At 38.9% G+C, this 22877-nt stretch overlaps 1 protein-coding gene across 1 annotated transcript in view; it reads left to right on the top strand.

The window, feature by feature from the left end:
* Window positions 1-20784, top strand: part of Taf15 (TATA-box binding protein associated factor 15) — a 35632-nt gene extending 14848 nt beyond the window's left edge. The window contains exons 6-14 of the mRNA XM_008848122.3: window positions 633-823; window positions 1431-1496; window positions 12099-12331; window positions 13636-13765; window positions 16904-16996; window positions 18531-18612; window positions 18720-18808; window positions 18920-19472; window positions 20618-20784. Of these exons, the coding sequence (XP_008846344.2) occupies window positions 633-823; window positions 1431-1496; window positions 12099-12331; window positions 13636-13765; window positions 16904-16996; window positions 18531-18612; window positions 18720-18808; window positions 18920-19472; window positions 20618-20657 (1477 nt within the window). The 3' untranslated portion in view covers window positions 20658-20784. The remainder of the gene's footprint in view (window positions 1-632; window positions 824-1430; window positions 1497-12098; window positions 12332-13635; window positions 13766-16903; window positions 16997-18530; window positions 18613-18719; window positions 18809-18919; window positions 19473-20617) is intronic.
* Window positions 20785-22877: the final 2093 nt, after the last annotated feature.

The raw sequence follows: 22877 nt of genomic DNA, 5'->3' as shown, positions 1-22877 counted from the left end.
GTAGACCAGGCTGGCCTTGAACTCACAGAGATCCGCCTGTCTCTGCCTCCACCACCACACCCGGCCACTGTTTTGGTTTGGTTTATTTTTAAGACAGGGTCCTGTAGCCTCAGCTGGCCTGGAACTTGCTATGTAGACCAGGCTGGCCTTGAACTCACAGAGATCTGCCTACCTCTGCCTCTCGAGTGCTGGTATGCACCACCATGCCCGGCTTTATAGGTTTTTTTGGGGGAGGGGGTCTTTTTTGAGACAGGGTCTCCCTGTAGCCCCAGCTGTCCTGGAACTCACTATGTAGACCAGGCTGGGATCTGCCTGCCTCTGCCTTCCAAGTGCTGGGATTAAAGGTGTGTGCCACCACACCCAGCTTCTTTATAGTTTTTAAAGGTACTTATAATAATACAGCACCTTCCCTTTTTTATATGTAGAAGGGCATCTTTTTAGTGGATTGACACTAAAAACATTGTATTGACAATGAAATTTTAGGGATAAAAGAGCCAAAGCAAGTATTGCAAGAAAGTAGTATTAAATACTGCATAGGTCCAGCTGATTAGGCCTTTTATATTAATGTCAGTTAACTTGCTTCAGTAAACACAGTCCTCCTATAAGGCTTCATGTTTTTCATTTCTTTTTAGCCAAGGTGGAAGAGCACCTTCATATGGCCAGTCAGACTATGGTCAACAAGATTCATATGACCAGCAGTCAGGCTATGATCAGCATCAAGGCTCATATGATGAGCAGTCAAATTATCAGCAGCATGATTCCTATAGTCAAAATCAGCAGTCTTATCATTCACAAAGAGAAAACTACAGCCATCACACACAAGGTAAGATTATAATGGCCTCTTAACCTTTTCTCTAGTCCCTCAGAATTATTTTTATGTTGAGCTTGGATTAAGGATACTGATATAGAGGGCTGGAGAGGTGGCTTAGCAGTTAAAAGGACTTGCTGCTCCTGCAGTGACTTGGGTTCAGTTCCCAGCACCCCATATGGCAGCTCTCAGCTGTCTATAACTCCAGTTCCAGGGGGTTCCAACACCCTTTTCTGACTTCTGTGGTACTGCACACACTTGGTGCACGTACATACATGTAGGCAAAGCACTCATACACATAAAAAACAGCCAAGTGGGGTGGTGATGCTTAATCCCAGCACTTGGGAGTCAGGCAGGTGGATCAGGTGAGATTGAGGCCAGTCTGGTCTACATCCCTGTTTAAAAAAAAAAAAAAAAAAAAAGATTCAGTGTGAAACGTATCAGAAGTGACAGTAGTTCATGGTTATGGTGATACATTGCCAGTAGTTCTCTTCTTGGGAGATTGAGGCAAAAGGATTGCTTGAGCTCAAAAGTTTAAGACCAACCTAGCTAACATAGGGAGACTGGTCTTAAAAAAAAATGAAGAGACTGTTGACATATGTAAAATGTTTTCCTTTTGTAGATGACCGTCGTGATGTGAGTAGGTATGGAGAAGATAATAGAGGATATGGCGGGTCACAGGGAGGAGGTAGAGGGCGTGGGGGATATGACAAGGATGGAAGAGGTCCTATGACAGGATCAAGGTAAGTGTTTAGATACAGATACCCTCATTCTCTTTTTTTGTTGTTGTTTTGCTGTTATTTTCCTGATTTGATTCTGGTATTTAATTTAGTTAAGAGGCTTTAAGAGATGATGGTGTAGAGAGCAGAACAGAAATTAAAACTTTATTTTCAATCTGTATTTCTTAATCACCTCAGAATAGGTTGTGTTATTAATATGGTGTATGTTAATTTAAACACCATTAAAGTTCCCTATTATGGTTGTGGTTAAATTACCATTTTTTTCTGCTGGAGCTAGAATCTAAACTCCTTTAAAAGATGCCTCTGGGAAACCAAAGTGTTACATGCATAGACAATGAAAGGTAAGTTAATTCTGTATGGAAGCAAAGAGAGGCTGTTCCTTAATACAGAGTTTCCTTGGGCGGGAAAAGTATTAGGCAGCAGCAGAATAGGAAGGTGGAATAGGTAAATGAGAGTTAATATAGTTTGTCTACTTAAGAAAATAATTATTGGAATAATTAGTATACGATCACATAACATTCTATATTTTTTTCTAGGCTTAGCAGTGATGAGAACGACTTTAATTTAGCTTTTCTTATTGCTATTAAATTATTGTCAGGTTTCTTGTTTACTTCCAATGTTAAGTTTTGAGAGCTGATTTTAGAATTATTTTTTAAATATATCTGTAAGGTTAGTACTCTGGTTCTAAAAATGGAATGAAAAAGCAATTGGCCTCTGTACTCAGTGAGATTTGTAGGTTGCTAATTTGTAAAATACAAAGGCTTTAAAATAATTTATTTATTGGGCATTGAAATTGTCAATGGCCTGCTATTGATACTTAATAATACATCAGTAGCAGTTCAGTCCTGTTCCTTAGGGACTGAGTGTCCCTTGAGATGACATGAGAAACAAAACTAATACATATAGATAGATCAATAGATAGACAGACAGACTTGTTACTTCAAGTAAGCCAAAAACTTGTTTTATTGTGCTTTATAAATCTTTTTTTTTTAATTGTGCTATGCTTTGATATTATGGAAATGCTAAAGTCTAAGCATTTTGAAAAATTTAGTAAAGATTGAATTTTAATGGGCTTTAAAAAATTAACATTACTAGTTTTTTAATTGGTCATTTACTTTACCAAGGTATGTATCTTCATTATCAAAAGAGTGGTCTAGGGGCTGGAGAGATGGCTCAGCGGTTAAGAGCACTGGTTGTTCTTGCAGAGGAAATGGGTTCGATTCTAATACCCACATGGTGGCTAATAACCGTTTGTAGCTCCAGTTCCAGGGGAAACCAACAACCACTTCTGACCACCTCGGGCATTGCCTGACATAGCTGCACTTACACACATGCAGACAATAACTAAATGAAATTAAAAAACAAAAGAGCAGTCTGCCATCATTATGGATATAAATTAACAATGTAAAGTGAGATGATACTTTTTACCCAGAAGCCTCATCACTATTTAAACAATTCCTAAATAAGATGACTAACAGATACATATTTAATTTTCCAGTGGAGTTGTTTTAGATAACTAGCTACTTTGGAATGCTATACATGTTGAATGTTTCATAAGTTCAATTTTCTGCATAAGGAAGTTACAACCTAATTACCTATTAAAACTCTGACAGTATCTGTCTGAAAATGGAATCCCAGTTTTTAGGAGGAAGGTAGGGAATCTGTAAATACATTTTAATTTTCATTTGTGAGTGAGGACTCATCTTAAAACCAGAAGGTTGAAAGGATCTTGAGTGAGTCTCCTGATGACTAGGGAAGGAGGACATAATTAAACAACTTGGAACCAATTTTTTAAAGCAATGTAACTGCCTTGGCAATAAGTTTGTGTATAATTTGTGGCCCAGATACCAAGTCATGAACTTAAGTTTTTTATTTTCAAATCTTTTTACCCATATAAATGCCTTCCTACAAAAATCTTGTGCAAAAGTCTGATCAAAATTTTGTCAAGATGCCGATCAGGTTTACATGGGGATACGATTAGAGAGATTTGTGCGGTTCTGACTTCCTCTTTCTCAATAAGTGAGTTGTTCACAGAAAGCTGTTTAGAACTCTTGGTATGACTGTTTTTGTCTTGAGTCAGCAAACTTTATTATTTTGTTTTTATGTGTACAAATGTATTGCCTGAGTGTGTATAAGTACACCCATGTCATGCAGTGCCCACAGAGGTCAGAAGAGGGCATTGGATCCCCTGGAACTGGAGTTAACAAACAGTTGTTATTAACTGCTATGTGGATGCTAGGAATTGAATTCTGGTCCTCTGCAAGATCAGCCCGTGCTCTTAACTGCCGAGCCACCTCACCAGCCTGCAACAAATTTTTTTTTTTTTTTTTTGGTCTTTTTGAGACAGGGTCTCCCTGTAGCCCCAGCTGTCCTGGAACTCACTATGTAGACCAGGCTGGCCTTGAGCTCACAGAGATCCGCCTGCCTCTGCCTCCCAAGTACTGGGATAAGAGACTGCTTTCTAGGCCTGGATGTGATGGTACATGCCTTTAATCTCAGTACTCAGAAGGCAAAGGCAGAGAGGCAGGCAGATCTGTGTGAGATCCATGCCAGCCTGGTCTGTATAGGGAACTCCAAGAAGCCACACTATATAGTAAGATTCTCAAAAAAGTTATTTTTTTTTTTTTTTAAAAAAAAGATACGTTTTTTTCACTTACTTATTGGGGTAAAGCAATTTTGAATTTGAATATAAATGCCTGATTTCAAGATTTTCCTTTTACATACTTGGTTTTGCACCTAAATACCAAAATACACATTTTTCATTAGTCTTCATCAACACTCCATTTGTGTTTCTAATCATTTTGCTTAATAGATTGAAGTTTGGTGGAGGGGTACAGGGTCACAGCTATTTTAAGATGAGCTGGCATTAAATAGATTATCTTTAAAGATTGGTCACAGTTTGAGGGTGAAGATTGGATGATGGTAAAGGATGGAGGGTTTTTATGCTTAGTCCTGTCATTGGCTGGGGAAGGAATTCAGACTGAAAAATCATTAGCTTTATAAATCCTGGAGCAGAGATGTCTGAAGTTTATAGGATTATAGGAATCATAATTTTTTTTAAAGCAGTTGTAGCAAAGATTACTGACTTTCTGTCATTTGTATTTGACATTGACATTTAAAAATATTTTATTTACCATTTTTATTTTATGTGTATGAGTGTTTTGCCTACATATGTGTAAATGCACCTGTCCTGCAATGCCTGAGGAGGTCAGAAGAGGGTGTTGGATCCCCAGGAACTGGAGTTACCAATAGTTGTTAGCTGCCATGTGGGTCCTGGGAATTGAACCCAGGTCCTCTGCAAGAGTAGCCAGTGCTTTTAACTACTGAGCCATCTCTCTAGCCCCCAAACAGTGACATCTTAGTAGTCTAGAAGCTAAGACCATAAATCTCTCATTGCTTTTTAATTTTAGCATTGTAATTACTGTCTTGCAAAATTGCCAGAATTTCTTAAATAATTGGTTTTCACTGTTAGTATGTCATCTTAGGCTTTACAAGTAAAGTCCAAAATAACTTAAATTTAAAAAACTTTTATTTATATGTATGTTTTGCCTATGTGTATGTAAGTGCCCCTGTGTTGTGCAGTGTCCATGGAGGCCAGAAGAGGGCATTGGATTCCTTGAAACTGGAGTTAGAGAGGATTGTTAGCTGATGTGTGGCTCCTCTATAAGAACTGCTGAGCTATCTCTAGAAGATTAATTAGCTTCCTTAAAAATAATGTATATGTCTTGCCAGGTGTTGTGGTGCATGCTTTTAGTCCCAGCACTGGAGAGGCAGAGGCAGGCGATGGATCTCTGTGAGTTCCAGGCCAACTGGGCTCCAAAAAAAAAATGTATGTCCTAGGTTGGGAATGAGGCAGGCTTAGCATCGTTAAGGCCTTGGGTGTTATTTTTCTTGGGAGAAAAATAAAACTTGTTACTATTGAATGATGTTCATAGCTCTCTGTTCATTTACATATGGAATTAATGGATCTTTTTCTTTCACCCTCAAAATTGTATTCTGGATTTATAATGTAAAAACTCAAGCACAGTATGTTTTTAAATGAGTCTTTATCAGCTTTAGCTAGGCCTCTTTTTCTCTCTGAGTGAACTTTCCAGGAATAAAGATGCCTGCAGCCAGGTATGTGCGTAAGTTTTCCCAGGCACTTGGGAAGCTAAGGCAGGAGAATCACAAGCTTGAGCCATAGCCTGGGCAACTTAGCAACATTGCTCAGTTATTCTAGGTTCTTTTTCTAGGACTGAAAAGGGAGTGGTGGAGGAGATGGGATTTCTGCATCATCCTTTAACTTCTTCGCAATTATAGACCTTGGATAGATAACATTTTTTTATTTTTATCTATTTTTTAATTGTAAATTAAGAGCAGGATGTGGTGGTTTGCATTTAAAATCCTAGCACTTTGGAAGGCTGAGGCAGAAGAATTGTCATGAGTGTGTGGCCAGCCTGCATTATCTATTACCAGGCCAGCCTAAGCTACATAAAATAGGAGACCCTGTCTTCAGAAAAACAAAAAAACAAAAATAAGGGGCTGGAGATGGCTCAGTGGTTGAGAGCACTGACTGCTCTTGCAGAGGACCCAGGTTCTGTTCCCTCTGACTGTTCTTGCAGAGGATCCAGGTTCAGCACCCACATGGTGGTTAACAAGTGTCTTAACTCCAGTTCTAGGGGATCCTGTGCCCTCTTCTGGCCTCCGAGAGCATTGCACGACACAGGTGCACTTTATGTACTTGTAGGCAATACACTCATATACATAAAATAAAAATAATAAATAAAATATTACAAAAAACAAAGGAATATTCTGTCAAAGAACTTTTTCTTTCTTGACAAGCACCTAAGATTGAAATACTCTATTATTATTTCTTTATTTTTTAATATTTTATTAAAATATTCTGCAAGAATAGTCAGTGTTCTTAACTTCTGAGCCATCTCTCCAGCCCATATTATTTCTTTATTTTTATGTGTATGAGTGTATTGCCTGTGTGCGTGTAAGTGCATCTATGTCCTGCAGTGCCCGAGGAGGTCAGAAGGAGTTGTTAGATCTCCTGGAACGGGAGTTATGGACAGTTGTTAGCTGCCATGTGGGTGCTGGGATTTGAACCTGGGTCCTCTGTAAGAACAGCCAGTGCTCTTCTCTGCTGAACCATTTCTCCAGCCCTGAATCAGTCTTTTATAAATACATGGTGCTAAAACATTGAAACTTCCATAGCCCCCTAAATTGCACTACACATTGTGATTTTGAATTTGGGAGAAACATATCCATAAGAGTCAAAAATAATTCAGCAAGCTTCCTTATGCAGGGGTATTCAGCCAGTTAAGTTGAATATGCTTATGTCTCTTAAGCTTCATCTCTACTACTTTACCTTAAAATGTTTTTTAGTAATTCTTTGCTAAAATGTTCATATTTGCTCCTTTTTATGGGATTGAAAATGAATTTGGCAACGTCTTGACTCATAGATGTTGAAGTATCTGTCTTAATTTGCTAATGAGCCCTTAATATGTGGAGAAAAGACTTTGTAACTACAAGTTTGAAAGAAACATTAACCACAGGCTTATGTTCTGTTACTATTAGTAAATACTACTTGAAGCTTATTTTACTATATTTAATACATTTCCTGATAAATGGAATTAATATATAATTCCTTACTAAGGAGAGACAAAAATCATTGAAACATTTGAAAGTTCTACATCATTTAGACCAGTACTTCTCAGGCTAATATACATACGAATTACCTAGGGATTTTATTACATTTCAAATTATTATTATGTGTGGATGGAGACTGAGATCCTTTTCTGAGAAGCTCTGAGGCTCTTCTTAAGCTGCAGTGCTTATGTTTACTCATAAGGAAGAATGCAGAACCTTACTTGATAAAGGAGGAAAGAGAACCATTTTAATTTTGTATTTTCTTTTTGGAGATGTGTATCATTAAAAAAACTTTTCAAGTCATATTCACCAGAATGGAAAATAGAATGTTTAGTTTATATATAAAATTGCAGATTTTCCTTTCATTATGAGCCATATCAGCTGCTTGATATTTCATTTCACTGATGCAATGTAGTTAAGAGGTACATTTTCAAGAACTTGCTTATGAATATATAGCTTCGTATTCCTTATTGTAAAACTCTTTATCCTGAAGACTTTAACCTAAAAATATGGGCTCATGGGCAGAATGGCATGTGCCTGTAATTCCAGCGCTGGGAAGAAAGGACAGGAGTATCCCAAGGGCTCACTCTCCTGCAAGTCCACCTCATTAGTGAGCTTCATGTTCAGTGAGAAGCCCTTTCGTAAAAGATAAGGTGGAGAGTAGTAGGAAGACACTTGATCACATATACATAACTGCATATATATCTGGATCACGCTGCTGCAAACACATATGCTCAAACATGTATATAACACATACAAGAAAAGAATCAAACAGTATAACAAGAAGAATGTGGTCTTAATATTTTCCCAATTCTTTTTGTTTGTGATTGGAGTTCTGAGGTTGATCTTTGAAGGAACCTGAGGTACCTTGGTTTCTAATACAATTTTCAAAGGGCATAGAGTATAACTTTGTAGTAGACCACTTGCCTAGAAAGCATGACATAACCCTGGAGTCAGTCTCCAGCACTGGGAAAGGAAGGGGAAATTTTTTTTTCAGTAGTTTAATCTCAAGAGCTCTGTTGGGCTACTCATAGCAAATGCTTGTAATCCTAGCACTTGAGAGGTAGAAGCAGAAGGATCAGGAGTTCAAGGTCATTCTCTTCTATAGATTAGATTGAGTTCAAGGCTAGTGTTGATACCCTGTCTCAAGAAACTGAAAACAAAAAAATGAAATTACCTTTCTTACAGAAATAGCAGTGATATGTCATTTAAAATATAGGGAAGGTTTAGGTACTGTGCTGATATATAGTAGTCTTTAGAGACTCAATACCAAGCTGCATATACAAAGGACCTTAGTTTAATATTGTCTACAGAACTTTGACCTGGCCATAATCTGCTTAAAAGGCTTCCTGGGAATTCTAAATTTAAAAGCAAATTAAAATACATACATCTGTACCTAAGTGGATTACAAGGCAACATACTTTGTTATCAGGGAAATAAAGTATAAAAGGAGAAAGCTTTCCCATTTAGTCAGCAGTTTATACTGAATGATTCTGAAAAGCCATCTATAGAGTTGACTATTAAAAAAAGCAGAGGTTTATAAGCAGTGACAGTATATTAAATTAGCTTCTTGGATTTTTATCTACAAGATTAACAGTAGATCAGATATGATCATTTGAAAGCTGTGTTGTTTCCATATTAGCAGCTATATTTTAGGAGGATTTTGTAAGTCAGATAAGAGAAATAGGCTTTCATGGGATGAATACTGAAGGTTTTTTTTATTAGTATGAGCTGCATACGAATTTTTTATTAGTATGATTAGTATTTAGATCTCTTAAATAAAGCTGTGTGTACAAGAACCATTGATTTACTGACAGTGGAAATTTGCCAAATAAAGTCATTCTTTGGGCAGTTGCGACATTGGATAATGTTGTCTGTCTTTAACATAATGCTGTTGATTTGATAGAGCATTTGACACCATGAACCTTGGTAGCTATGATAGGAAGAAATCATATATTACAATGGATAATGGAGAAGGGCAATTTTGAGTTAGGCTTTTTTAGTCCTTGTTTTATCAGGTATCTGAATAATTTTAAATTTTAAGGTACTTTCAGGCTCATTTGTATAAATTTGTACATCACTTTTTTTTTAAATTCATCTCATAAAACCCACAATTTGGTATCACAGCAGAACTAGCACTCGAGTTTTATCTCTACTGTTCTGCTATATTACAGTCTTGACTTTATATTCTGGTCTTTTTTGCTTTTTCTTGTATTTAAAAAGTACCCCTTTGGGAAGAATATGTGCTCTAATTTCACATTCTTCATGCTGTACCTCCAGCTTTAAGTTACAATTTGAATAGTAACCTCTTGTTTTGGGATTGGGAAGATTTTAAAATAAAAGTATATTATGTTATAAATGTGGAAAGACATCTTGTAGAAGTAGATCCTTGGGGGAAAAAAATCTTAGTTTGAAACATTGAGCTCTGAAATGGAATTTACTGGAAAGTTAGCAGTGCTACTGTTTTCCTAGGCACTCTACTTGTGACAGTTAAGTGTAGATTGAGCCCAGGGCTCAGCACGTTAGAGACTTAAGGAAGAAATCATTTCTTCAATTTTTCCTCTGCAGTGGTGGTGACCGCGGTGGCTTCAAAAATTTTGGTGGTAAGTGCTGAGTATCCCAAAATGTTTCAGTGGAAATGCTATATAAATCTAAAAGCCACCAATATCCCGCAAACGTAGTCTAATCCTTTTCTTACTTTGTTGAGGCTGGTATGTTGTGTACTTTAAAAAAAAACAAAAAACTTCATCTGTGTAACAGTAAAAATTTAAAAAGCCAAAACTGATCTCAAATAGTCCATTGGGTTTTCTACACAGAGTATTTGCATGAAAGAGTCTGTGGTGACCAATGAATGAGAACTTCACTGGGTTTTGACAATATGGTTTTTTCTTTTATAAAGGTAGCTAGCTGACATGGTGTTTTAAAATTATTAGGGGTTTCCAATCAGCCTTTATAACCAGAGCTTAACAAAAGTGATACTAGCTTAATGACGAAGTGGCGGCTGCCATCTTGGACAAGTTTAAGGAAATGTTGATATTCATCTTGATTTCTTAAACTTTCAATAAAAATTAATGTAGTTATTTTGTAAACCTGTGATGGTTGACTTTCAAGGATTTTGGATATATTGACTTTTCATGCCTTGGTTATTACCATTTTCTTTTCAATTTCAAATGAGTTGCCTTAAACAATTTTTTTCTTTTCCCTTAGGCCACAGGGATTATGGACCGAGACCAGACGCTGGTAAGAGTCATGATAATTTGTTATTTTGCAATTACAGAATGTTAATTTCCCACCTCTTGAAGAGGAAAATGTGTGTTTGAAGGGATAAATACTGGAGGGAGATTTAATTTAATAATGCTTCCAGATCTGGGAAGTTTGATTTCTTTTTTTTTTTAATAATTTATTATTTTTTAATTTTATTTATTATTTTTTTTTATTTTATGTGTGTGCGTGTATTTCCTGCATGTAGGTGAGTGCGCCCATGTCATGCAGTGCCCACAGAGGTCAGAAGAGGTGGTCTGATCCCCTGGAACTGGAGTTGCGGACAGTTGTTAGCTGCCATGTGGGTGCTGGGATTCGAACCTGGGTCTTCTACAAGAACAACCAGTGTTCTTAACCGCTGAGCCATCTCTCCAACCCCATGGGAAGTTTGATTTCTTAAGAAATGCCAGGAAAAAAAAAAATTCAAGAGGATTGATGAGAAATCTTGCTGGGGAAATCACATTAATGCCTTAATTAATACAATCACATTAATGCATTAATACAGTCCAATTTAATGAAAAAAACTGCGATCTCAGCAACATAGAGATAAAAAGAAATTTCTGCATTGGATTGGTAGTGTTAGTGGGCATTAAGAAACCTGAGTTCACCAGGCGTGGTGGCACACGCCTTTAGTCCCAGCACTCAAGAGGCAGAGGCAGGTGGATCTCTGTGAGTTCAAGGCCAGCCTGGTCTACATAATGAGTTCCAGAACAGCTGGGGCTTACAGAGAGACCCTGTCTCAAAAAAAAAAAAAAAAGGCCCCCCAAAAAAACCCCACCTGAGTTCATATATAAGAGAATTGTTTTTCTGTGGGTAGAAGTCACTAATTTTATGTGTCTTTATTTTCAAATGAAAGTCAAAGCTATAGCTTTACTCATGGAGCCTTTTCAAAGTTATGGTTTAGAGGTTAAAATCTATTTGAACCAAAAATTTAATATAAATTGAAATCAGAACTTTTGTTTTTATTAAGATGCCAAAGTATTCTATATGGATGGCAATTTCTGAATTATCCCTTGATGGACTGAATTTTTGTACATCTTTCTTACTTTGTTGTACTAATCCAAAAGTGTGCATGTAAGGTAAGGTGTGTGTACAAGGTGCTCCTACCTACCCTCTGATATATACAAGGCTTTTTGCAGTGAATAGGAAACCAGCAATTCTGCTTGGCTGGCTGGCTTGAGAGTTTAGTGTCCAATTTGGGGAAATTTTGTATTAGAAAGCCTTTTAGGTGTGGTGGCGCATGCCTTTAATCCCAGCACTTGGGAGGCAGAGGCAGGCGGGTCTCTGCGTTCAAAGACAGCCTGGTCTACATAGTGAGTTCCAGGACAGCCAGCTGGGGCTATAGGGAGACCCTGTCTCAGAAAGACCAAAAAAAAAAAAAGTATTGTTTAATCATAAAGAGTATTTTCTTCATGAACTACAGTTAATTTTCCTCATCTCTTCATGAGCTTTAGTCCTATATCTGAAGAGTAAGATTGTTTTAGATCGCCCTTAATTGGTCTATATATATTTCACAGTGTGGACTTGCGCTTTACCTGAAGTTTTATTGCAAGAATTGGAGCTTCTATTCAACTACTGTGAATACTTTGCATCTTTGTATAAGATTACATATTGGTTCTTTCACTTTGGGCTTAAGAAATTCTTGAAGGGAGGAGGTAGAGGGCGTGGGGGATATGACAAGGATGGAAGAGGTCCTATGACAGGATCAAGTGGTGGTGACTGCGGTGGCTTCAAAAATTTTGGTGGCCACAGGGATTATGGACCGAGACCAGATGCTGATTCAGAGTCTGATAATTCAGATAACAACACAATCTTTGTGCAAGGACTTGGGGAGGGTGTGTCTACAGATCAAGTGGGAGAGTTCTTTAAGCAAATAGGAATTATTAAGGTGAGTAAAAAGTATCTTATGTTGAAGATTTCATAATTGTTAACATCTTAGTTAAGATACATACATTACATAGTCTCTGTATTCTAGTAAGAGTTATTTTGAAGTCCTGTAATGCACATGCTCACCTATGTCTGTACGCCCTTGTTAAATTTACTAAATATACAAAGTTTATTCCTTATTCATGTTTATCTTTCTACCTATGCTTTAGCATGTCCTGGATTCTGAAATGGCAGTATATACAGACTAAAGTAGTTACAATTTCTTTTTTTATGTAAACATCTGTACTGCATTAGTCCATTATGTATTAACTTGTAATTATTTATTGTTCACTTAGTTATCACTTAATTTCATGTGTATACTTTTCATCTCTAACTAGAAGATAACCTTTACAGCAAGGTTAAGTAGATAAAATGATACTTGTTTGATGTTATATTGCATTTGTCCTTTTTTTTGGTATTTGTGAAATTATTCATCTTTTTCCTTCTTGGGGAATTACTGTTTTTAAGAGATTGCTTATGAAAAAAAGTTGAGCTTTTGTTTTTTGTTGTTTTGAGATAGAGTTTCTCGTTGTACCCCCAGGTAGCTTGTAACAGTCTGCTTGCCTTAGCCTCCTGAATGCTGGTTTTACAGATGTAAACCACCATGCTTGGCCACACAGTACAAAGTCTGGTGTATTCCTTAATAATAGCCTATTGATTATTTGAACAATTTTTCCTGAAGTTTAAATGTTTTGCATGGTGTATGTATTTTTATGAAATGTTGTCTACATTTGATTTTTGAGGGTTTAAATAAATTCACAAAACACTATACTATTACTTACTTGGGTTTTTGTGAGTTCTTTTAAAGACAGGGTCTCCCTCTAGCCCCAGCTGGCCTGGAACTCACTGTCGACCAGGCTGGCCTCTGTCTCACAGAAAATTCACCTGCCTCCACCTCACAAGTTCTGGAATTAAAGGTGTATGCTACCATGCTCGGCCTTTTTGTGTTTTTGAAGATAGAGTTTCACTGGTGGCTCTGTCTGGCCTGAAACTCATTATATAGATCAGGCTGGCCTCAAATTCACCTTCCTCTGCCTCCCTAGCACTGTGATTAAAGGTATACACCACCTGCTTGGTTCCTTATAAACTTTTTATAGCTTGTTTTTCACTTACTGTAATTTGGAAAGTTTTAACTTCATTTTTGCTGTGCATAATAGTTTTAACTATGACTGTGTGAATGTCTTTAAAACAAAATCGTTACCTGAGTAGTGCATGATCATTGACTCTTGAAATGTGACACCAACTTGTTTTTGTTTTTTTCCTTAGACTAACAAAAAGACTGGAAAACCAATGATAAATCTTTACACAGACAAAGATACAGGGAAGCCAAAAGGGGAAGCAACAGTGTCATTTGATGACCCTCCATCAGCTAAGGCAGCCATTGATTGGTTTGATGGTATGCTTTATTCACACATTTTTTTGGTCTTTTTGAGACAGGGTCTCCTTGTAGCCACAGCTGGCCTGGAATTCACTATGTTGACTGGGCTGGCCTTGATCTCACAGAGATCTGCCTGCTTCTCCGCAGTGCTGGGACCAAGACATGTACCACCACATTGGACTTATATTTATACACTCTTAAAACAGTATTTTATTTCATTTTATTTTTTTTGTCTTTTTGAAGCAAGGTCTCCCTGTAGCCCCAGCTGTCCTGGAACTCATTATGTAGACCAGGCTGGCTTTGAACTCACAGAGATCCACCTGTCTCTGCCTCCCAAGTGCTGGAACTACAGGCGCCACCACACCCAGCTAATATTTTATTATTTTTATTTTATGTTTATGAGTGCATTGCCTGCATGTATAAGTGCACCTGTGTCATACAATGCCCGCGGAGGTCAGAAGAGGGTGTTGGATCCCCTGGAACTGGAGGTGCTGACAGTTGTTAGCTGGCATGTGGATGCTAGGAATGGAACCCATTCTCTAACTGCTGAGCCATCTCTCTAGTCCCTCATTCATACACTTAAAAAAAAAAAAAAAAAAAGTGTATGAGTTTTTTTGCCTGTGTGTAAGTGCACCAGTGTCATACAGTGCTCTTGTAGGCCAGAAGAGTATGTCACAGATCCCCTGGAAATGAAGTTGTGGGTGCTATTAAGTATCATGTGAGTGCTGGGAACCAAGCCCAGGTCTTCTCAGAACAATCAGTTCTCTTAACTAGCTCTGTGCCATCTCTCTAGTCCCTTCGTGTATTTTTTTTATAAATTTTTATTTTTTTAAGGTTTTTTGTTTGTTTGTTTGTTTGTTTTTTAAGGTTTTTTTTTTTTTTTTTTTTTTTTTTGAAGCAGGGTCTCCCTGTAGCCCCAGTTGTCCTAGAACTCACTATGTAGACCAGGCTGGCCTTGAACTCACAGAGATCCACCTGCCTCTGCCTCCCAAGTGCTGAGACTACAGGTGTGCGCCACCACACCCGGCTATTTAAGTTTTATGTGGAGTATTTTGCCTGCATGTGTACCACTTGCATGCCTGGTGCCTGCAGAAGTTAGAAGGAAGGCATCAGATGACTTGGAGTTACAGATGATTGTGGGCCACTATTTGAGTACTGGGAACTGAACTCAGGTCCTCTTTAAGAGCAGCAATTGCTCTTAACCAACGAGTCATTTCTTCAGCCCCTCATTCATAGTCTTTTGAAGAAGTATTTTTTAGTCTGCAAGTCAAAATGTATTCTGACAGTGGTTATATTTCCGTTACTTTCATAGCTACTAAGAATGAAAGCTGGTGCTTTTATGTACTAGTACAAATGAAATGAGCTGTACCCTTGTTTGTCTAGGATATTTCCCCAGTCTTGTCTTGCACAGGAGTCCTAAAGATATAAAAAGTTGGCCTGGTTGACATTTGCTACCTAGGCCCTTTGTTCAAAATACTTCACAACCTCTAAAAACAGCATGACCAGCAGCTGGGAACCAAGTGTTCAAACATGATCATGCTGGGGATATTTTCACAGTGAAATCCTAACCCCTGCCCTGTGCCCTCATTTCTTTTAAAAGATAGATAAAATGGGAAGTCCATGTACGTGTACAGTTATATTTGCATGCACACATACTAATTCCCTTTAAGAAATAAATGGTATACTTGGCAAACTATTCTAAAGTTTTTTTAAGTGTATGATGAATGTGTTGCCTGCATGTATGTAAAGTACCATATCTGTGCAGTGCCTGTGGAGGCTAGAAAAGGGCATTGAATCCCTTGGAATTGGAGTTAAGGATGGTTGTTACCTGCCATGTGGGCACTGGGAACTAAACCTGGGTCCTCTGCGTTTGCAGCCAGTGGTATTAACCGCTGAGCCATTTCTCCAACACCATGAGATATTCTAAAAATTAGTTCTTCATATAAAAATATTATATGTGGTAATGGGGATACAGCTTAGTGGTAGAGTGCTTGCCTAGCATGCATGAGGCCCTAGGAGAGCAATCCTCAATACTAGAAAAAAGCCTTTACCTCCACTTATTATTAAAAGTACTAGATGTCTATGTTTAAAAAACTTTTTTTTGTTGGGTTTTTTTTTGAGACAGGGTCTCCCTGTAGCCCCAGCTGTCCTGGAGCTCACTCTGTAGACCAGGCTCGCCTTGAACTCACAGAGATCCGCCTGCCTCTGCCTCCCGAGTGCTGGGATTAAAGGTGTGCGCCACCACGCCCAGCTTAAAAAACTTTTTTAAAAACAATTTTTTATTACTTTTACGTGTATGAGTTTTATCCCTGCATGTAAGTAAATACACCTGTGTTGTGTAATGCCTGTGGAGGACAGAAGAGGCTGTTGGATCCCCTGGAACTGGAGTTACAGACGGTTGTTAGCTGCCATGTGGGTGCTGGGATTCGAACCTGGGTCTTCTGCAAGAACAGTTAGTGTTCTTAACTGCTGAGCCATCTCTGCAGCCCCTTAAAAATCTTTTTAAGCATTTATGTGTTTGAGTGTTTTGCTTCCATGTTATTTAAGTGCACCTGTAATGTATAATGCCTGTGAAGGCCACAAGAGGGCATCATCAGATCTCTTAGAACTGGAGTTACAGTTGTTTACTGCCCTTTGGGTGTTGGGAACCAAACTTGGCTCCTGCAAGAGCAGCAAGCACCCTTAACCACTGAGCCAACTCTAGCTCCATTTCTTTTTCTTTTTTTTTTTTAAAGTTTAGTAAGAAATAACAGTCGCCTCATGACCAATCTGCTCTATTAAGTAGATTATGGGTTATGTTTTAGCACTCTTTGGAACACAGAACACTAGTATATTTGAATTCTGTGGGGACATGTTATTCTTTTGAAAATAAAATTTCCAAGTCAGCCTTATAGTTTTGTTGGGAGATAGAGTTATGATCTGGGATTATAGCATTTATTCAAAACCGTCTTCCTGTTCTCCCTTCCCCTCTCCCTCCCTTCCTTATTTCTCCCTTCCTTCCTTTTTGGTTTTTGGAGAAAAAGTTTGCTGTCTAGCCTAAGCTAGGATTGCCTTTGAAGTTTTACTGATCCTCCTACCTCAGCTTTACCCTCTTGAGTGCTGAGATTATAGCTGTATACCACTATGCTTGGCTTCAGATTTATATTTCCCCCTTAGGAAAAGAATTTCATGGAAACATCATTAAAGTGTCTTTTGCTACCAGAAGGCCTGAATTCATGAGAGGAGGTGGAAGTGGAGGTGGACGACGAGGTAAGATACTTACATTGATCACCATGCTGCATAAATAAATAATAAACAAGACCTATACTATAGGTCTATAGATACTATACACAAAGTTTGAGTTTGCATTCTGTCCCTGCTTGCATGAACTTGCTTACTACCCTTTTTTCTCCCTAGGTTTTTTGCCTTGCATTTTAAAAAAATGAGAATGTTAATGATAGCTAAGTTGTATTAGGTGGTATAATATCTAAGGAAGTATCTGGAAAAGGTTATTTTCTTCAGGAAAACTCTTTAGCAGTTGTTTATGGAATGCTGGGACAGTTGTTTAAACGATTAGGTGTGCCAACACTGGCCCAGTTTTTTATTTTTTATTTTTATTTTTTTGTTTGTTTTTGAGACAGGGTCTCCCTGTAGCCCCAGCTGGCCTGGAGCTTACTATGTTGACCAGGCTGACCTCAGATTCAGAGATCTGCCTATCTCTGCCTTCTGAGTGCTGGGCCCAGTTTTTTAAAAAATATTTATGTGTGTACACATGCATATCATGACATATGTGTGAAGGCCAGAAGACAACTTGTGTGAATTGATTCTCTCCTTCCACCATGTAGGTCCTAGGGATCAAGCTCAAGTTGTCAGGCTCAAGTTGTAAGCCAAACACCTTTATCCACCAAGCCTCCTCATTGACCCATCTGACCCAATTTTTTTTTTTTCTTTCGGTCTTTTTGAGACATGGTCTCCCTGTAGCCCTAGCTGTCCTGGAACTTACTATGTAGCCCAGGCTGGCATTGAACTCACAGAGATCCGCCTGCCTCTGCTTCCCAAGTGCTGGGATTAAAGGCGTGTGCCACCACACCTGGCCCTGACCCAATTTTTAGGCTCCTTGATGCAGAGTCTTAATTTTGTTTTTTTGTTTTTGGTGGGGTTTTTTTGGTCTTTTTTGAGACAGGGTCTCCCTGTAGCCCCAGCTGTCCTGGAACTCGCTATGTAGATCAGCCTGGCTTTGAACTCACAGATATCCTCCTGCCTCTGCCTCCCGAGTGCTGGGATTAAAGGTGTAAAGGTATATGCCACCACGCCCGGCTAATTTTGTTTTTTTAATTGGGTTCATTTCCTCAAGTTTGAAATTTACCTTGTCACTTATCTTTATAACTGAAATTCTCAAACTATATAAAGTATTATGATAAAAAGAAGACTTTGAAGGTTTTGTACTGTAATGTGTATCAGGTCCATTCTTTTTTTATTTTTTTGGTCTCTTTTGAGACGGGGTCTTCCTGTAGCCCCAGCTGGCCTGGAACTCGCTCTGTAGACCAGGCTAGCAGAGATCCACCTGCCTCTGCCTCCTGAGTGTTGGGATTAAAGGCATGCATCACCACCCCTGGCTATCAGGTACATTCTTAAATTTACTCTATTTCTTAAGTAAAATCTTAAGGAATTACAGTCTTGTTATAATGGAGTTAATTTTGAAGGTATTAATGATCATTTTTATTTCTTTCATCTGGTGTTTTGCCTATATATTGTTAATGTCTGCTGCTGACTTTTCATTTCTACCTTACCTCCCACCCTCCAGGCCGTGGAGGATATAGAGGCCGTGGAGGCTTTCAAGGGAGAGGCGGAGACCCTAAGAATGGGGACTGGGTTTGCCCTAATCCGTAAGTCTCTCATTTTCTTTGGTGGGTGTAGAGGTGAGGTTGGGGTTGGAGGGTGAAGGGGTTGTAGATCTATTGGAAACTAAGATCATTTTACTTTCCTCCTTCAGGTCATGTGGAAATATGAACTTTGCTCGAAGGAATTCCTGTAATCAGTGCAATGAGCCTAGACCAGAGGACTCTCGTCCCTCAGGGGGAGGTAGGCTAGCTCTTCTTTGGTTATCCCTTTACAGTGTTTATCTTCTAGATAGTGTTGGGGAGGCTTTACATTACTGTGCTGCCCTCATTGGTTTGCATTTTTACCTTGCAGATTTCCGGGGGAGAGGCTACGGTGGAGAAAGGGGCTACAGAGGTCGTGGGGGCAGAGGTGGAGACCGAGGTGGCTATGGTGGGGATAGAAGTGGGGGCGGTGGCTATGGTGGAGACAGAAGTGGTGGCAGTGGCTATAGTGGAGATAGAAGTGGGGGTGGTTATGGTGGAGACAGAAGTGGGGGTGGCTATGGTGGGGATAGAGGAGGGGGCTATGGAGGAGACCGAGGAGGCGGCTATGGAGGAGATCAAGGAGGCTATGGTGGGGATAGAGGGGGCGGCTATGGAGGAGATCGGGGAGGCTATGGAGGAGATCGGGGAGGCTATGGAGGAGACCGAAACCGGGGAGGCTATGGAGGAGACCGTGGTGGTGGCGGTGGTGGTGGTGGTGGTGGCGGTGGTGGCAGCGGCGGCTATGGTGGAGACCGAAGTGGAGGCTACGGAGGAGACAGGAGTGGTGGTGGCTATGGAGGAGACCGAGGTGGGGGCTATGGAGGAGACCGAGGTGGCTATGGAGGAGATCGAGGTGGCTATGGAGGCAAAATGGGAGGAAGGTGAGCATTCACATGTACTTCTGAACTTTTTTCCTTCACTACTTTTAGATTTTAGGATTTGAACTGTTTTTGTCTCCTTTTTAATACCATTAACATCTTTCATTTAATTCCTTGCTTAAAAAAATTCTAAAATTTATTTTCATTTTGAAAATATTCATAAATATTTATGTTTGTCTCTATTTCTCTCATGGCTAAAGAAAATTGGGATTGAGAAATAACTTGAGACTATACATTAAGAGTTCTTAATCTAAGAAAGAGAAGGATTTTCAAACCCTGTAGGCCTCCCTGCAGTTGTTACTCAGAGATTCTGCTACCTTTTCTAGGTAAAATCCACTGGTGATAGGTGTGTGATGTACATATCAGTTGTGTGGGGTCAGAATAAAATGGAAGAGCCAGTGATATAACTTATTATACTAAGGCTCTAATTGCTAGAGGGTAGTATAAGCTAGTGAGAATTTGTATAGTATTTGACTAAGAGTTTAAAGTCAAATTGTTTAGTTTTTGCTCCACCACTTACTACCTCAGTGACCTTGGGCACATTATATAGCTCTTTAGAACATCAGTAGTCTGATCTATACAATAGAGCAAATAATAACCTCATTTGTAAAGTTTTATTGATTATAAAAGTTGCTTGCCCATGGAAAGCACTGTCTAATTATTAGCTATTACTGATAGCCTAATTACTGTCTATTATACTTGTTGCTCTGTGGCAAATAGTGTAGCATCTTTATACAACTTTAGTTCGGTCCTTCTGTCAACTCCCTGATAGAGTCAGACATTTAGTAAGTTTTCCAGGGTCACATGCATAATGACAAATGCAGAACAATGCATGAATGCATTCCTTATTCCTCTATGCCCCTGTTCTATTTAGAGTCTGGAATTGGCACAGTATTTTCATATTTTGGGGCTATGTGGAAAATGTCTAAAGAGTTAGTGAATAGCAAAGCTTTTTTAAGGAACTTTGTCTTGAAGCTAATAAATTTTCATTTATTAAGTGTACTTTCTAGGAATGTAGAAATACAGTATATTGTCAGCCTTGTAGAAATTTTCTAGCTGTTGTAGACAACCAGCACTCTGAAGAAATGTCTGATGTTCAATTGGTAAGAAAATAGAATTTAGCTTGGTTCTTTATTTTTCATTCCTAGAAACGACTACAGAAATGATCAGCGCAACCGACCGTACTGATGACTGTTTTCAATGTTCCTTTGTCTCTGACATGATCCATAGTGAGACTGTCAGAGTTTTGCCTGCTGCTTTCCTCATGGCCTCTTCTTGGGTAGTGAAATTGACATTTGGATTTTTATTTGGGTGGGAGGGCTGGGAACAATTTTCCTTTTAGAACTGTCTGTTGAAATTTTCCTTTTTAGTTTCCGACCTCTCTTTCCCAAACCTTAAAGCTAAGTGCGTTGTAAAATATTGCCAAAATGGAAAGTGTTTTGTAATACTACAATAAAAGCTGCTTGTTTTTTGTGGACATTTAGTGCATTGTTCTGTTACATTCAGGATTCAGTTACGGCAAACTCTTAATGAGTTAGAAAATGAATTCTCAGTAAATTAATTGTTTCCAATAACATTTATTGAGTTCCTGCTTCATTTAGAATAGCAATTCTCAGGAATAACTGGGAGTCAGAGTCACCTGAGAAGCTTGTTAATTTCAGATTTCTAGGCCTCACCTGAGGTGTGTGGTGGGTCAGAACTTGGTGAGATGTAGGGAGTTGGTGCTGAGAATATTTATTTAGATTAAGTTCACCAAGTGATTGGACTATTTAGGGCAATGTTCTAGATGCTGGGAATAGCGAATTCTGAGGTGTGAGTAGGAAGAGTAAGGATTTGACAGGCCATAGTTAAGATACCAAATGTGCATATTTGCTACATTACAGAATTATCTTTACTATGGGTGAGATGTTCTATTAGATGCTAGATATGTTGATGCCCAAATCAATAGCACAGTTTGATAAGTGCTCCAATAAGGGTAAAAAACAAGATAACTTGAGTGTGTTCTTTTTTTAAATTTTTAAAATTTTTATGTTTATTTAATGTGTATGAGTGTTGTCTGTATGTATCCAAGTGTACCACGTGCATGCAGTGCCCATGGAAGCCAGAAAAGGACATCAGCCTTTTCTAAGACTAGAATTACAGACAGTTGTTAGCTGCCATGTGGGTGGAAGAAATGGTGTTCCTTTAAGGAAACTAGATGACATGAACAAATTAAGAGTTAATATAAGAAGGTGAGGCCAGGTGTGGTAGCATTGCAAACTAATATAATTCAAGCACTTAAGAGATGGGCAGTAGGCTGGAGAGACGGCTTAGGTGGTAAGAGCATGTATTAGCTACTTTTCTGTTATGGTAAACACTGTGACCAAAGGCAACTTAAAGAAGAAAGAGTTTATTTTGTCATAGGGTTCCAGAGGGAAAGTCCGTAATGGTAGGGGAAGCATTGCAGCAGATAGCCAGAGCAGGAAGCTGGCTGTCATATCTCAACCTCAAAAGCAGAGAGTGAACTAGAAGTAGACAAGGCCATATAAACTCAAACCCCCAACCCCCCCTAGTGATGTACTTCTTCCAGAAAAGCTCCTTTTCCTAATAGTTCCATAACCTCCCTAGTGCCAGCGACCAGGGACCAGGTATTCAAATACATGAGCCTGTGGGGGACATTCCTCATTGAAACCACTACAGAACACTTGCTGTTCTTCCAAAGGACATGAGTTTGGTTCCTGGCACCCATGTTGGATTGTTCACAGTTGCCTGTAACTCCAGAAAATCAAATGCCCTTTTCTGGCTTCTGTAGGTGCCCATACATATGGCGTACACTCACATAGACACATACACATAAAAAATGAATCTTGGTTTGTGATGTTTAAGGTTCAAAGCCTTCCTTGGCTACATAGTGAGTTTGAGACCAGTCTTCATGAGACCCTGTCTTAAAAGTAAGCAAATTCTGCAACTTAAGAGAGTTGTATGTAGTTCAGTGTCCAAAGGGATGAATTCATGGTGACATGGAGGAGAGAAGAGGTAAATAAGCTCTTTAAGGCCTTTGCGTTACATTTTGCACTTATCTCCAAATGCATAGTTGTTAAAACCTGAAAACAAATTCTGGAGAGATGGCTTAGCAGTTAAGAGTGTGGTATTGCACTTTCAGACCTAGCTCAGTTCCCAGTAATCCAAGTCAGGCAGCTCACAACAGGTTGCCTGTAACTCCAGCTCCAGGGAATTTGAGAACCTCTGACATCTGAGGGCATACACACATACACATAATAAAAATAATTTTTTTTTTTTTCGGTCTTTTTGAGACAAGGTCTCTAGCCCCAGCTGGCCTGGAACTCGATATGTAGCCCAGGCTGGCCTGGGACTCACAGAGATCTGCCTGCTTCTGCCTCCTGATTAAAGGCGTGCACCACCACACCC

Source organism: Nannospalax galili, unplaced genomic scaffold, assembly GCF_000622305.1.
Source record: "Nannospalax galili isolate Female #2095 unplaced genomic scaffold, S.galili_v1.0 scaffold363, whole genome shotgun sequence".
Classification (NCBI taxonomy): domain Eukaryota; kingdom Metazoa; phylum Chordata; class Mammalia; order Rodentia; family Spalacidae; genus Nannospalax; species Nannospalax galili.
The sequence above is the reverse complement of the archived record's forward strand: the minus strand, read 5'-3'. Positions and strand labels throughout refer to the sequence as shown.